This window comes from Polyodon spathula, chromosome 11 (genome assembly GCF_017654505.1).
Source record: "Polyodon spathula isolate WHYD16114869_AA chromosome 11, ASM1765450v1, whole genome shotgun sequence".
Lineage (NCBI taxonomy): Eukaryota > Metazoa > Chordata > Actinopteri > Acipenseriformes > Polyodontidae > Polyodon > Polyodon spathula.
This window is the reverse complement of record NC_054544.1, coordinates 42,173,086-42,190,380: the sequence shown is the minus strand read 5'-3', so window position 1 is coordinate 42,190,380 and position 17,295 is coordinate 42,173,086. Positions and strand designations below refer to the sequence as shown.

Genomic DNA, 17,295 nt, shown 5'->3' with positions numbered 1-17,295 from the left:
TGAAGGACTGGAAGGCATTGTGGTCTTAGCATCTGGAAAGAAATTGGACCTTGACAGAAAGCGAATTAATACTAATCAACAATCTCCCTCCCGACCTGTGAGCGAGCTATATAACAGGAACAGTGTGCCTCGTACTGGATGGTGCGGCAGTTCATTCCAGGATCAGTCGGAAGCCGGCCACCCAGGAAGGGGGCAGAGCCACAACAACAGGAGTCATCACCCTAGTACGGTAAGCGGTGTGTCACTCATGGATTGGAGGAGACATGATTGAACTAGCTATCGGAGGAAGCGTGACTAAGGGTATTTTAGGGGATATGACGATGCAGTCTGTTCCTCTGTTTTGGTTACTGCAAGGACCTGTAAAGGAAACCATGTAAAACGGAACTGTGAATGTAATTATATTGTTAACCACTGTTTATTTGTATTTAGTAGACAGCTAACAACTGGGACCTGTCGCTGTTCCAGCCAGCATTAAACCTGGATTCCAATACTGCACTAGTTACCAATATTTGTATATTCACGACCAGAACTGGAGCACCTTGAGAAACGACGTGTAGCCGTGTTTGTATTATTGTATTCTTATTTCAGGACTGAAACCCAGTTTTGGACTGTGAACACTGTGTTATAGTCGTTGTTTGAGCACTGCATCACTTAAACACCTGCGCACTACTAACCACTTTGCCAAAGACCTAGATTAAAAACTAACGGAGTAGGCTGGGTGAGGAGAGGAGATGAAGTGTGGAAAGAGAATTGTAAAAGGACAGGGAGAAAACATGAGAAACATGTCTTGCTGCTTCCACTCTATGGCTGTGCCTTAATTAAAACTTTACTTTTTGCCATAATCGCTTAATACGGAGAAGTGTACAATGAGTGCGTTGTTCCCTTAGCCATTAAAACAACAAGGCAGACGGTCATACAAGTACACTTCTCGTGTGGTAAACCATGGTAAATGCATAGTTAACCATGGGAAAAGCATGGGAAGACTGCAAAACTTGCTTTGCAAAAATACTGAGCAAAGGTCTAGTCTGTATCTCTCTAACAGCCCCCCTTGCACTATCCAGAATGTAAATATTCTTGTATATTCCTGTTTTTCTCCACATCTCCCTTCCCACTTTCTTCTTGCTCCTTGTTCCCCTTCTATCTCCCCTGCTCAGGTCTATCTTTCTAGCACTCCATCTCCCCAGTTCCCAGGACTCACTTCTATCTGGGTTTCTCTTTCCCTTCTCCCACTCTCTTGCCCCTTGCCCCCACTCTTTTCTGGTGCCAGACGCCCCTGTCCACAGTAACATGAACCACATGTTTGCAGTGCGGGGGCTGTAACAATATCAGCCTGTGAGAGTGGAGGCTGCCGTTCACCTCAGCGTCTCGAAAGCAAACACCGCCCCCCCCCCCCCCCCCCCCCCCCCCCCCCCCCCCCTCGGCTGCTTAATCTCTCCAGCAGTCCGGATAAGCTGCATGGACAATGGCAGCTCTGTTTCCCCGGCTAGAGCTCCTTATTAATGAAAACTTTTAGTGCTCATTAGTGACAGTATGTTTGAGAGCTGAGAATGGAGTGCTTTAGAATTCAGAAAAGGCATTATTGAACATCCTTTGATTTGTATCATATTCTTACAACTCACTATTTTGGGGAATAGCAATATTTGATGACAGCATATTTTAATACTCAAGCACGCTGGTTTTGATATTTTTATACAAATTATGTTTGAGGAGACCATCTGAACGTCATATTAAAGCACATTTGAAGCATGGCAACCATTATTTCACAGTTACACACTATTTTTAGATAGGAGCGCAAGTGTATATCTTTTTGCATGATGTAATCCTAATACTAACCCTAACCCTAACCCTAACCTTAACCCTAACCCTAACCCTAACCCTAACCCTTTTCTAATACAATTGTGTACTTACATATTTTGTGCAAAAAGATGTACACGTTAGTACATTGTAACTATGCATACTAACATTGCAATTGTGTGTAAGTATTTGTGTATTAACTAAGTAACTACTATGTAAATACACAGTAATTTGAAACACAGTGTAACACCTTACCCAGTGTGTCTATTTTTTACTTTAACAAAAACAGATCTTAATGCTGCAGCCATAACAATATACTGGTCTTATTCCATTGTATTTCAGATGTTTTGAAGGGGGTCCTGGTGGGAAACTCTAGCAGGATTAATGTAGTTAAATGGCAGGGGTGTTCACTTATGCACACAGTGCAATTTGTTCTCTATACATCTTTCATGGAAAGAAGTCTGCAGGGGACTGTTGAAATGCATCCTGAATTATTTTTAATGGCACATATTGCAGTTTATATAACTGCACATATGGTGTACAAACCTGATCCATTTGGTTGATTATTCATCAACTATTTAGTTTATGTCTTAATCTCATTGAAATTAGGCAACAAAGTAAGTTATTTTTATATATATATATATATATATATATATATATATATATATATATATATATATATATATATATATATATATATATACATATATTGGTATATATATATATTAAGTTTATCATGTTCGTCACAAATCAGTAATTTTAGTCCAAAAAATTCCTGATTTCAGAACCAAGGAATTAAAATGTCTGGCAATATTTGTGTGGGTAATAAAATGTGGCAACACATTATTTCTTTGTGAAAAAACAACTTAATTGCTTTTAGTTACATTTAAAAGAAGGACTATAGTTAATGCATAACATGAAAAGCAGAAAGCTCTTCAGTAGTACAGGTCTTACATGTCACATGAACAAACTGACCAAACTGAAAGAAATATCTCTGTTAAATTAAAGCTGTGCCTGAGAAGTAACATTATGTAACTGTAACTAGCTACATTTTTTGTCAAAGTAACAAGTTACTGTAACTAAAATAGTTATAATTTTGTTCAAGTAAATTTTAATGTTAATGGATTCTTTTTATAAAAAAGTAGCTTCCCCAAGACTGGCTTTAATGTACAGATTATTATGGAAGCACATTGTACTGTGGGTTTTGCACAAAATGTTTGTAGTGTTAGCGTGGTGGCCAGTTTCTTTGGGAGACTTTCTCACTTTATATAACAATACATACCCTTATACAAAGGATCTTAACAATGGATAAGAGATGGGACTTGAGCCTATGATGTTCTGACTGCTGCTAGTTCTAAATTGTTTCCATAACAAAACATAAACGTGGTGCTTTTTAAAAAGGGTCCCTGGTCTCCAGTAGACTGTAGATGCTCTGTTTGCTGGGACCCCTGAATGGAGTTGATTAACCACAGTCAGATCATGGAATCCCTGTGGGCATCCTGATGGAGTGTTCTGGGGCTTTTGGCATTCCAATTGTTATCATAAATCGGCCAGAACTTCAAACACTCAATCATAAAATCTATAAATAAACAGGCCTCTAAAAAAAAAAAAAAAAAAAAAAAAAAAAAAAAACTGGAAGACAGTTTTGTTGGACACAGACTTTCTTTTTACAGAAGATTCTTCTCACGTTGTATTATTTCCCTTTTGTCATTTCAAAAAACAAAACAAAACAAAAAAAAAAAAAAAACATTCTTAGTATGTTTTTTTTGTGTGTTTTATTTTTTAAGGGGTCACAGGCATTGCCCCTTTAAGTAATGATGGGTATTATACAGAGGGTAGCCAGCTATACCCAGATTAGAAGAAGTGGAGTTAATACCCTGTTTACGCTTATGTAATGGGCAGCGTTCTGTGCTGATGCTTCATGAAATAAACTTTTAAACGCATTAAGAAATTCTTAACTAGGTCTATAGCATTATATTATATTGTACAGAATGTGTCCCACTATATGTTTTCTCAGTATACAGTCAGTCTGCAGTTAATCACAAGGACAACAATCCTGTCATATATTTTGTTAGTGGCAAAAATAACCTTAACCATGAAATGGACAAGGAATGTTTGAATCGTTTGTAAACATAGAGATTATAAAAGAACTCCGCACACATCTCTTATTAACGTTACTTCCTGTGTATAGGGGGTCTCAATGGAGATATGATGCCCCTGGGAACGCACTTAGTTGAGAGGCTTTACAAGAGTATTTAGGACTAAAGCTGGCTTAGGGCTCAGGTGAGTTTAAACAGCAGATGAAACTGATAAGAATCTTAGTGGATTTATCTACTTATGAGAAATCTTTGATTATTACATAAAAACGCAATGTAAGAGACCAAATAATTCACACCTGAGCCTGCTCAGCTCTTGCAGTTTCACGCTTTAAAAACTAAATTAAATCCATGCAGTTACCTTCTTTACACATAAAACTGCTGCTTCAACTAAATCCGAAGTGAAACAAACCTTCACAACACTACATATTTGTGATTCGACCTATATGAAAATCAACATCACTAAAGCAGCATTGAATCACAGCAGTTAATGGCAGTCGAGAATCTAAATAACATTAAACCTGCAGTTAAGATCCATCTATTCAAGTGCATACTGTGCAAACTAATGTCACTTTTAAAGAGTTTTGCATATATAGAGAGAACTGTTTGTCCAGTTATAATGAAACTTGCTAAGGAGATTCTTTAGCACAGGTTATTGATATAGGGGTAAATAGAGGCGGTCTATCTGTGTGAATATCACACCTACCTTTTTTCTTTAGAACCGCTTATTTTAGTCAGTCTCTGTGGTGACGATGCACCCCTGTTCATTGCAATGTGTGGTTCAGTTTTCCCATGCTTTAAGTATGCTTTACTGTTCTTACTGTCTTAGTGCTTCCAAACGTCAATTGAGGCTGAGCAAAGTTGTAGTTTTTGTCGTTTTAAAATCTCCTTTTTTTGCTTCAAGGCCATTTTATCAGCTTCCCATACCATCTTATTCCTAATGTATTTTCTTTACTATCTAATGCATTTTCTGCATACACTCGGAAGGCACAACAGCATGGAGAGGACATGACGAACCGCAGCTAACACAGTAACCCAAGCCTGATTTCCTTGCAGAGAAAGTCCCATACCAGTCAAAACTGTACTTAAAACACAACGTGTCACCCTGCCTCATTGAAACTACAGGAATGCTGAAAGACAAAAAAATTATAAAGGGGACAGGGAAGCTCATAAAGAAAAGGATGATAAACTTTGTGACTAACCCTTTAAGGGTTTATTAGAAGTGTGTCTGTTAACACACAATAACACTGAAACAGCTGCTTTCTGAAAGGAGTTGAAAGGGTTAAGAAAACTCTAGCTTGGCTTTGGCCCAGAGGTTTAATAAAAGGAATTAGTGGAGTGTACTTTCGGTCAGATTCTCCACACAGCTGGTGCGGAAATGCGCCCCCCCCCCCCCCCCCCAAACAGTCCTCACCCACAGGACTGGCTATCCCACTGGAACAGTCACAGAATTCTCATAAAGACCACGCCAAGTAACCCTGCCCCCCACCCCTCTCTGAGATCAAACGAGTTACTCCAGTATTGGTGCCGACTGGATCCTACAGCATATGCAGTGGTGCTCATACGCACTGGCACCCTCAGGATAACAAAAATAAACCTGGTTTATTCCCTTTAAATGGTTATGCTAATACAAAACAAAACATTTGCGAAAAGCAGTCATGGCTTAAGGGAACTGTTTGAGGGCAAGTCAGTAAATACTGCACATAAAATTGTTATGTTAGACGTATTGATCCAGAAATGAAGACTACAAGCTTTCAAGACTATGTAGGTCCTTTCATCCACTTTTACCAGAGGAAAGGCTACGGTGCAAGTATGTGGTCCTGAAAGCCTGTATATTTTCAATCTTTTACAAAGTCAGCACCTGGATTGGTGTATGCTCTATATGCTTTAGTTTATACAGTAGCCTAAACAGCAGAAGGGGCTGAAATATTTATGTAAAACTAAACGTCATTTTAAAAGAGAAAAGGGCAAATTTCATAAATCCAAGAAGTTATTTCTTTTAAAGACTTTTTTTTTTTATTTTAAAATGTGCAACAATTTGTATGTCGAGTTTTGAGTACTTCTTGCACAAAACTCAAAACATAACGTTATATTTCATTATTAATATGATTATGATTACCAGTACAATTAATTGTGATATAACTGTATCTTTGTTAAATAAATTCCACAGTAAAGCCTACTACTTTATTGATTTAAGGTTTCTAATGCTGCATTCATTGTGTCAGCTAACATTATGATAACAAGAGTCTTGGTACAGCTTCTTTAAACCTGCTTTATTAATATATATTGATTAAAATTAATATATTAATATAATTATATATATATATTATATAATTATTAATATGTGAGACTGTTTTTAGTTGTTTGAACAAGGGCAAAGTTTTCCACACTCGTTTTCAACAAGGAAAACAAGTTGTCTGAAAAATATAAAACTACCAAGAATCAACTGGGGTTTAAGTAGAAACAGGTTAATTATAATTGCATGTGCTTGTTGCTTAGTTGTATAAAATTTACAAAAAAAGGGGCCCAGAATTCAGCTGCATGTGGCAGTAAAAATGTAAAAGTCCACTGCGCAACAATGGCAATGCTACATAATTGGGAAAAGCATAGAATACAGCTGTGTACCAATACCTACAAGTGTACTGTCTCTATACATCAGAAACTTACAAGTCATATGACTTCAATAAGACAGCCACATTAGGTGAGGCATCAATGTCATGGTTACTATTAGTGTTTATATCTAAATATGAAGTCACTACTCCAAATACCCCTGATTGCACTTGACAGAGAGAATCAGTAAATTCACCTATGTACCCCGAGTATGAAGCCAGTGTATGTTGCTCTTTAAAACTTTGCTTCTATTTAGAGAACTGCCTGCCCAATTGTCCAGAAAGTTAGACTGTACCATAATCTCGAGGTACAGTATATGGAGCCTGTCTGTCAGTCATGTACCTAAAAATGTTTAGCATTTCCTGGAGAGACTCAGATTCCTTTTTTAAATAAAATAATGGTTCATTTAAACAGACTCTGATGTTGTATTTAAACCCAAGTGCATCTCATTACCAGTAAGGTACACTCCCCAAATCGTTCTGATGAATGCTCAGTATGTTCTAGTAGGAAACTTAAGTTCAAACCCTTCACGCTGCTCCTCGTTTCAGTTAGCTCCCAGTCAAAAGCGAGAGATAGGGAGGGTAATTGGGAAGTTCAGGGATGTTTTGCTTTAATGATTTGCTAGGTAGGACAGGCATAATCGAAAATGCTGTTATTACTTCCCCAGGTGTAAGGGTGGGAGAGAGACCGTACTGCATCCCTGAAAGTCGGCGGGAGACGGTAAGCCGGGAGCGAACGCTGCAGCCCGATTCTCTTGGTTGGCAAGAAGGACGGCACCAACCGCTTTTGTGTGGATTTCTACAAAGTGAACGCAGTCTCTAAGTTCGATGCATACCTATCCCCTGGGTGGATGAGCTCTTGGACCAGACAGGAGGGACATGGTTTATCTCCACCCTCACATATCCACATCAGAAATATGTGGCCGCGTATACTGATTATGTGGTAGTGTTTAGTTCTTCCTGGAGAGAGCACATTGTTCGGTTGACAGTCATCCTTCATTCTCTAAGGGAAGCAGGGTTAACAGCCAACCTGAGGAAATGTGTGTTTGCCACCGCAGAAACACAATATTTCGGATATGTTATGGGTAATGGTCAGGTGAAGCCGATCGTCTCTAAAGTCCAGGCTTAAAGGACACTCCGAAGACCAAAACCCAGGTGAGATCACTATTGGGGCTAGCGGGTTATTACAGTAGGTTTATCCCTGAGTTCTCCACTATCGCTGTCCTCTGAATGGATCTGACTAGGAAGCGGGCTCTAAATTTGGTAAAGTGGTCAGTTGAGTGTCAGCGGGCTTTTGAGGTTATAAAGAGGCGACTGTGTCAAGCTCCTGCACTAGTATCTCCTGATTTCAGCAAATAATTAATCCTCTAGACTGATGCCTCTGACAAAGGTCTGGGGGCAGTCTTGTCCCAGGAGATGGATGGAGTAGAACACCCTGTGTTGTATATAAATAAGAAGATGCTCCTAAGGGAGCGTAACTACTCTGTTTCATCAAGAAGGTGTGCACAGCTATTAAATATGCTGTGCACTCCCTAAGTTATTAACTCCTGTTGCATTAGATGGCTGGCAGGTGTGCTGAGTCACGCTGATTATGTGGTGGAGCCTCCTAATATACAGTGCCTATAGAAAGTCTACACCCCCTTGAACTTTTTTCACATTTTGTTTTGTCAGTGTCTCAGAGTTTCATGCATTTAAATTAGGATTTTCTTTTCACTTATCTACACACTATACTCCACACTGTTAAGGGGAAAAAAGGTTTTATTGAGAAAAAAATTATATGTTGAAAATACAAAACTGAAAGATCATAATTGGATAAGTCTCCACCCCCCTCAGTTAATACTTGGTGGTAGCACCTTTGGCAGCAATTACAGCTGTGAGTCTGTTGGGATAGGTCTCTACCAACTTTGCACACCTCGATTTGGCAATATTTGACTATTCTTCTTTACAAAACTGTTCAAGCTCTGTCAAGTTCCTCGGGGAACGTTGATGGACAGCAATCTTCAAGACATGCCACGAATTTTTGATTGGATTTAGGTCAGGGCTCTGACTGGGCCACCCAAGGACATTTACTTTTTTGTTCCTTAGCCACTCCAGTGTAGCTTTGGCTGTGTGCTTTGGGTCGTTGTCATGCTGAAAGGTGAACTTCCGTCCAAGTTTCAGCTTTCTTGCAGAGGACAGCAGGTTTTCCTCAAGGATTTCTCTGTACTTGGCTTCATTCATTTTCCCTTCTATCCTGACAAGTGCCCCAGTCCCTGCTGATGAGAAACATCCCCATAACATGATGCTGCCACCATCAAGCTTCACACTACGGATGGTGTTCTTTGGGTGATGCGTTGCGTTGGGTTTGCACCAAACATAACGCTTCGCATTTAGGCCAAAATGTTCCATTTTAGTTTCGTCAGACCACAACATTTTTTGCCACATGGCGACAGAATTTTGCATACTTCAAATGGGATTCAAGGTGGGCTTTCTTGAGTAATGGCTTCCTTCTTGCCACCCTAACATACAGGTCAGATTTGTGGAGTGTTTGGGATATTGTTGTCACATGCACACTTTGACCAGTCTTGGCCATAAAAGATTGTAGCTCTTGCAAAGTTGCCATTGGCCTCTTGGTAGCCTTTCTGATCAGTCTCCTTCTTGCTTGGTCATCGAGTTTGGTGGGACGGCCTGATCTAGACAGGGTCTTGGTGGTGCCATACACCTTCCACTTATTAATAATCGTCTTGACCATGTTCCAAGGGATATTCAAGGCCTTTGATATTTTTTATACCCATCCCCCAAGGCCTTTGATATTTTTTATACCCATCCCCTGATCTGTGCCTTTCAACAACTTTGTCCCGGAGTTCTTTTGAATGCGCCTTGGTGCTCATGGTTAATCTTTTGCTTTGAAATGCACTACCCAGCAGAGGGAACCTGCAGGAACTGCTGAATTTATCCTGAAATCAAGTAAATCACACGATTTAACACAGGTGGAGGCCACTTAACTTGGTGTGTGATTTTGAAGGCGATTGGTTACACCTGAGCTAATTTAGGATTGCTATTACAAGGGGGGTGGACAGTTATCCAACCCGGCTATTTCAGTTTTTATTTTTAATTAATTTTCTACAAATTTCTACAATTTTTTTTTCACTTGTAAGTTGTGGGGTAGGATGTGTAGATAAATGAAAAAAAAAAAAACTATTCTATTGCATTTTAATTCCAGGCTATATGGCAACAAAAGGTGAACATTTTGAAAGGGGGTGTAGACTTTCCATGGGCACTGTATAATGGCTATCATTATGTGTGAAGGGGGCCCTGAAGGTATCCAACAAGTTGCTGTGCTGTCCGTGTTGTTTTTGTTTGTTACGTGTAGTCTATTTGTGTTACCAGCAACGGAGACTGTGGAGTAAGCCAAGGAGCTGCCACACTACAGTCAGCATCACCACTTGGGGTCACAAGCACTCTGCATGGAGCACCAGACACACTCCACTTCACTGTCTTTTTAAAGACAAGAGAGGGACTCACCAGTTGGGAATATTTTGAATTTCGTTTTTGTTTGTTTGGAATGAGGCCTTGTTCTAATAAAATACACCCTGCATACCATCAAAAGTACTGTGTTTGTGACGCCTGTTCCACCCCACACCCATAACACGTCACACTGTCACATAGAGATCCAAGTGAAAGATTTGGAGACTATTGCAGATCGTGCACTGGACTTGTTAGATTAGAGTTGGGCTTGTTATTGTAAATGACATGCCGCATATGACTAGGTTTGCTAACGTTTTCTTCCAATGCAAAATCTACTATCTTATCAGTATAATTACAATTAGAAATAAAAATGTAAAAAAACTAAAGTGCTCTTGCATAAATCTGACCATAATGGATTGAATTACCTACCTCAGTACTGGGCTGATAAATTAAACTAAAGACAACATTTTACTAATAATGGGTGCTATTATAAAGCAGAAAGTTGTAGAAGTCTTAAGTTTCTTCCTAGTTTTATTACATTACCATCAACGACAGAGTCCCTAGATTGATCTCAAGGTTCAATGCACTTCGTGGAGAATGTCGCTGTGTGCAATACAGCACATATACACACATTGCCTGTGGAAATTGCTAACTGGCAGTGTTCCAAAGTCAACAGAAAGGTCAAAGTTCCATCAGACTTATTCTGTAATCTCCAGGGACAATTCAGCTTCACAAAATGGGTCAAAGGCTGCCCAGGTTCATGTCGAATTTCCATGGGTCAGCAGAGATCACAGAGACTTGTGTTCACTCCGATAGTTGGAGCAAATTAATTTAAAACCGGGGTGCGGCTCCCATCAGACTAGCTGTCAGTTTTTCTGGGTCGATGTGTATCTACAGTAGCTTTACCAGACGCAACACATGCTGATTTCACCGTTAATTATAATTACCTGGAGTAGGATACCCTGTCCTGATACGATTAATAGACTTAATATCAGAACATTATATCTTTTTTTTCAATGAACACATAACACTACTCCTGTGTTATTATAGGTTGTGCTTGGCTGACATGTGTGTATTTTACTGTAGCTATGGCAGATTTTGCTAAAGATATCCTGTAGCTGCTCAGAAACTGAAGTGTACAGCTTTGTCAACATGTTGTAGTTGATGTATTAGCATAATCAAGTCCAGAATGCAAAACAGAAATATTCACCAGGCAAGAAACAACCTAATAAGAGGTTTTTTATAGCAGCCTTTAATCAGACTACAGAGAATGAACAAATCTTCATTTACTTCTATCAGCCAGCATGATGTATTTGGGAAACCTGTGTAACAGTCCTTGGCATGGACTATGTCTATATTCAAGATATCTTCATTATTGAAATTATATGTCATGCGTTTGATTCACTATGGGCAGGAGAAACAGTGTCCTTCCATGAAAAAAGTCGAAAATGCCTGTTTACAATTCCTAACTGGTAACTAACTTAAACCCCAAAGGAAAACATACTTTGAGTTAATAATTCTCCCAATACTTGTAGCCTAGCGACTTCAGTCACAAACAGCTATCTCTAATAAATGTAATTAAAAGCCAACCTGTAGCTCTTAAGCAGTTTGCTTTTAAAATTCTTCTGGTTTCAAAGAGTTTTTAAAAATGTTTCTTTCAAAACCTGTTGCAGCAGCCTATAATATCCTGAAGGGTGCTCCATGGTGGAGTGCAGGGTTAGTCAAGTGATCAGGAGATATCTGGATCGAATCCTAGTATTGCTGAGCTGTCAATCTTGGTTCTTGAAGGGAGGGCTTTGGACTTTGCTCTCCCCTGTGGTAAGGGAGGAAAATCAGCTGGGTTTAGTTCACACCATCTAGTGTCAAGAGTACTCAGAGTCCAAGCAGACACTTCGCATGCTCAGCAACATGAGAACATCCATTACCTATGTTTGGCAAGTGAAAGTGGCATTAAATGACAGCAGACATTGCCCATTGATATTCACTTCTCCAGATCAGTAAGTGGGTCACATTGGCGAGGATATATTTGAATTGTGCCTCTCAGATTGAGTAGAACAGCTTTTTATTAGTGCAGTCATCTTAAACCCAATGAATGCTTGAGACAGCATTCTTAGAATGAAAAGTAATTGCTCTGCACCCTTTTTAAAAATGTTTTTTTTTTTTTTACAGCCACACTTAATTCAAATGTATGAACAGTCACTGGAATGTTCTCCCTAGGCACCGAGACACCCCTACAAGTTGGTCTTTTTTTTCCTGAATGGCAGGATGCATTTTGTTTAAAAGTTCAGTTTTCATTTAGCTTTGGTACCTTTGTCACTGCTTCACTTAGAGAAATTGAACAAATTCCAGTTATGGAAATGGCTGAAGCGTAGGTATAGAACTGTTCTTATAATGGTAATGAGAGTTAGGGAAATGGAAAACCTTGGCAAGGGCTCCCAGAGCTGTATATATACTGGAACGATTTAATTTAAGTTGTTCAGGTTGGTAAAGGTGTCTCCTAAAGGGAGGGGGTGGTATTTACAAAATAAATACATCAGAACTAAATATGCCTGTGTGATTGCAATTTATTTATAGCCCTGATTTGAAATAACTTACATGGACAAACCAAACAGAGTCATTCATGAACTCACAGGCGTCTGGGTTATCACAGATGCCAACTTTGTATGGGGTGAAAAATGGGCCTTTTTTTCTGGATCCCCTGAGACTAGCAAGCTTTCCTACTAACTCCCCACCCCTTCCAACAGGAGCCACTCTGGTGGGGGAGGGACCCCATAAAGGGACTGGAGAGAGGGGAGTGATTTGGGAAACACGGTGCCATATTTTTTGGAACACAACCCCATTTGTTTCCTCTCTACACACAAGAGGGAATGCTGAGAAGTGCCTGACCGACTTTCCAGCAATTTACATCCTGGCTCACAATTGTGCTGAGTGTTTTCAAGGCAAGCAAGCAAAATACAATTTAAAATGCAGGCAGGTTTTTCCCATTTGACTCTCTTTTCATCTACATCTTTGGAAACATAGAAGAAAAACTGTCACATTGTGTTACATGACTGGGACTGAAAACAGTGGGCCTCTTGCACTTAGCCACAGTTGATTGGCAGATGCCATAAATTGTATTCCACGACTCTCACGGGTTGTGCACTTCCATTTGTTATGCAGGTCTCTAATGTCCAGTTTGGAAAGAAACACATGCTTAAAACATGATATCTGGTACTACACTTGATTAAAGAAATCTCTGTTTGCAAGTCTCGCGTTCAGTTAGCATTGCATTTGCTTGGTCATTTCACCATGAGGGTGAAATTGTCTCCACCATGTCAGTGGCTTCTTTTCTGTCATTTAACCAACCAGCTGCTTTCCATATTGACTGGCATGATTTCATTCAGTAACATGCTTTGACCCAGAAGTGAAATGACCCAGGACATGCAAGTGCAGATAAACTAAGGCATAGACACTGAGAGCTTTGTTTAGCCTGAAGTAGTACAAGGTATTTTAAATTGAAAATGCACGTTTGCTGAAACATGTGTTTCCGTCAAACCTGCAAATTTGAGACCCACAGCAGAACCTATTATATGTAAGATACCCTGTATTAACTGACGGAGCTCGGGAATGTGTCACTTACACATGCTGCTACCAGCTGAACGGTGCAGAAGGACACTGGTCAATGCACATTATAGTGTAAATATTGTAAGCAGTAAACCCAGCTCTTGACATATCCGATGGACCCCCAGAAACAATTAAATCGGGTTAGGCTGTATATAATGAATGGATGAGCATGGCAGATTTATGGAATTATTTTGCTTGCTACAATTACTTTCAACTTTATTTCAATCTCAATTCATTAACAACTCCAAAATGTGTAGAATCATCTTAATAAATTGTGCCCCATGAGTGGTTTATGTAAGGCATTTATGGCTACAGGATTTACAGGGAGTCCAATCCAGCACGTGGACTGATGTAATTGGCAGTGTACAGTACATACCCGGTCACTGACGGCTCGGTTCTTGATGAGCAGCTCATCTCGCTCGGCACGGGTTTGAGAGAGAAGGTCCTCGACGCGCCACAGCTCCTGCTGCAACAGCCGGTTCTCCTCTTGCAGTGAGCCGAGGGGAGGCATTTCCTGGGGGGCTGCAATGAGAGTTTTAAGGTTCAGAGGTCAAACAGCACCTTTACAGTGCATGTTCCTAAAGAAAATGTATTCCCAGTGAAACCATTTCAAAATGCGGTCCTACGTTTCCATGAACAACAGAAACAGTAGGCCCAGTTCACAAAGCTTTAACCCAGGAGTTATTTAAAGAATGTTTCATAAAATAAAGTTTAATATTCATTCCACAGTTCTATATTTCTGATGCCCTTTTTTACAACAGTTTTCAAACAACTATAATTAATTTGTTAAAGCTTTGTGACTAAGGCCCAATGCCTTGTCAAATGTGTATTTTGATTTGAAAAAGCAGTGTATGTTGTGTTATTAACATGAAGATATAGGTAGGGCGACCAAATTTTCAAAGCTCAAAAGCGGGACACATTGTTAAATAATTGATAAGAATAATTAAACCATTTAAATATAGGTTATGTTAATGGGTATTTAAACAGCCATCCTCTCACTCTTAGTATTATCTTTTTTTTTTTTTTTTTTTTTTTAAGCAGCCAGCTAATTTCAGTGCACTCCCAGTGTATAATTTGTGGTCAATTAATTTAAGTAGTCATATTGTGTTATTAGTATTGCATACTTTTATATGAAGTTCAATAATAATAATAATAATAATAATAATAATAATAATAATAATAATAATAATAATAAATCATTAAACATACATTTACATTTTGGCATTTCTTTCTTTCTTTTTTTATTCACTGTGTGAGGCTCTAGTTATTGACAATGGTGATGTTACCTGGTGGACTCGGATAATTGCAACCTCATGCTGCTTTGTCTGGGCTAAATCCCGCTGGAACTGAACAGCTACAAAATTACCACATTACACATAACTGTAGATCCATATTGAATATAAACTAAATGAAAATGCATGGTGCACTAAGGAATAAGCAGGTATGTGCGTGTTAATCACTTTATAAAATAATGTTCTTGATTACCCTAGTACCTTGTTTTTTATTATGTTTTGTTTTCACGGCACCATCTCATAACATAAAGCATAACATAAAGCGGGTGTTTATGATATTTTGACAAAAGGTATTTAGAGTGTGTCATGCTACAGGAAGTGGCTGAAAACCGGGACTTTTTAAAGTTTTTGAGCAAAATGTTTGGACAGCGGGACCTTTAATGGAAAACTGGGACATCTGGTTACCCTACATACAGGGACAGATTCACCAAGCTTTTACTTCAAAGTAAAAAGCTGCTTTCAGAATGTTTCAGAATTAGAAAATAACAGTGCAGGTGTGTGTAGGAGCCCTGGCATTAACATTCTGAACTCATATTTAGTTCTAAACCATTGTAGCACGTGTTTATTTCAATTAGAAAAATTGTAAGCAAACTTACAACAGGCATATGAAGGTTTGGCTTGGTCTTTGAGTTGTGATGCTCTCACACCCTCTGCTGGAGGCTGGAGAGGTGGGCTGTGTCTCTGTGGCTCTGTCTCATGGATATATGTGCAGTTCAATACACTGCCAGTGCCACAGGAAGCAGGCTAATTCATTTTTTAATAGGAAATATAACAAAGCCCCACTCATTCCCAGGGGCAGCTCTTTATCTGACAAACCTCAGTTGGCAAGGCACCATGCTGTCTGCGCTCTGAATAATACAGAAGGATATCATTTGCACTCCAGCTTTATCATAGGACCCTATACTCCCAAAACTGAATAGCATGTAAGCATGTTTATATCAAGCACCTTTGCTATCCAGTTTGACATGGAGGAAATGACCCGGGAAGTGCAAGTATAACATCCTTCCAGTTAAAAAAGAAAGAAAGCATGAAAACTTCCCTTGACCTATAGTAATAGTACAAGTTTTAAAATCCAACTTGTAAGAATAATTTTGTTAGCTGAAATTATTTAAAGTGCTCTATAGATAAACACGTGTGACAGGGGAGGTCCGTACCTTCGTGTTTTTCCTCTTTCAGGTTGCGGGTGACAATCTCGCGGATGCGTGCTGGGATGGGGGTGGCTGCACCGCCCTGCCCCTCTCCTTGAACTGTCAGAGTCTTCTCCTCCCCACTGGAGTCTGGGTTCAGCAGCGTGTCCTCCAGCTTCTACTCAAACACAAGAGGGGCAGGGTTAACAGGAAGTGCAGTCCTCAGTACCAGCATGGGCAATAACCCTCCTGAGATTCAAACAACATAACATACACCTCCTGCCACGGCTGGACATCCAAAATTAGAGCCCTTGGTATTATGAAAAACACTATATTAACAATATTACAGAATAGTATACAGTATAATACGAATTAGCAATGAGATCTTTAATCACAATTTCATTAACAATGACGGACGGACGAACAGGCATACAGCCTCCTCCTGTTTCCTATTTTCATGACAACTGGAAAGCAGATATATGTAAAAATGTGTGAAGTGTGATGTGTGTACAACGGCCTCCTCTATATCTACCCCTTCATCCCTGGTGAGGGCTATGAAGAGTGCCTAGGCTGTTTATCCATTTCTTAAACCACATGCAACAGAACTGGGTGAAAAAGCAGTCTAAAATCTTACAATCTTCAGGTGATAGCGATCTGTCCTGCAGACATGAATCTAAAAATATGCAACATGTTCCACTCTTGTATGGTGTAACTGTGACAAGGTATACACCTGTGAATTTATTTTTTGTGCTTTACTTTGTGTTTGTGTTGGTTTCACTTCCATATTCTACAGTATAAATGTGCAATAATTATTCCACCAACCACACCAATAACAGTATTATCTTTATTTTCATATTTGTTGATTTTTGGCATACATTTTTCAGTGTTTTTGTTAAATGTGTGATAAGCAACCCAGGAAATGGTTAAGTTAGAGCCTTTGATTGAAATGTCCATTTCCTGTGAGAGTGTGGATAGAATGGCAAAATCTGTGAGCCATGATCGGTGGTCCAATTAATGAATTATTCAATTTAGTTTAAATGAGGCAGGCATGTCTAAAACACTGCAACTAGCCACTTTGTTCAGTTTTACGGGGCTTAAGAAACAGCACCAGTGGCTTGCTGCCAAAAGCATCAGCGTGTGTGACTGTATATTATTGTTTAAAATCCTTTGTTTTCCTTTCATTTTTGTCAAATAAAAGTGGTTAGTAGCATTGCTATTTAAACGGCTGGGTAGTCAGTCCCAGGTGATAACCATAGACAGGTGTTTGATGCAATCATGTGTGATGCCCAGTGCTGCTAAAACATCAGTGTGCGACCCGGGTGGGTAT

The 17,295-nt window shown here is 39.4% G+C and overlaps 1 protein-coding gene across 1 annotated transcript in view; it reads right to left on the bottom strand.

The window, feature by feature from the left end:
- Nucleotides 1-17,295, bottom strand: part of crocc2 (ciliary rootlet coiled-coil, rootletin family member 2) — a 64,458-nt gene that overhangs the window by 44,418 nt on the left and 2,745 nt on the right. Inside the window, exons 2-3 of the mRNA XM_041264751.1 lie at nucleotides 15,996-16,146; nucleotides 13,926-14,071 (exon numbers count right to left, since the gene is read on the bottom strand). Of these exons, the coding sequence (XP_041120685.1) occupies nucleotides 13,926-14,071; nucleotides 15,996-16,146 (297 nt within the window). The remainder of the gene's footprint in view (nucleotides 1-13,925; nucleotides 14,072-15,995; nucleotides 16,147-17,295) is intronic.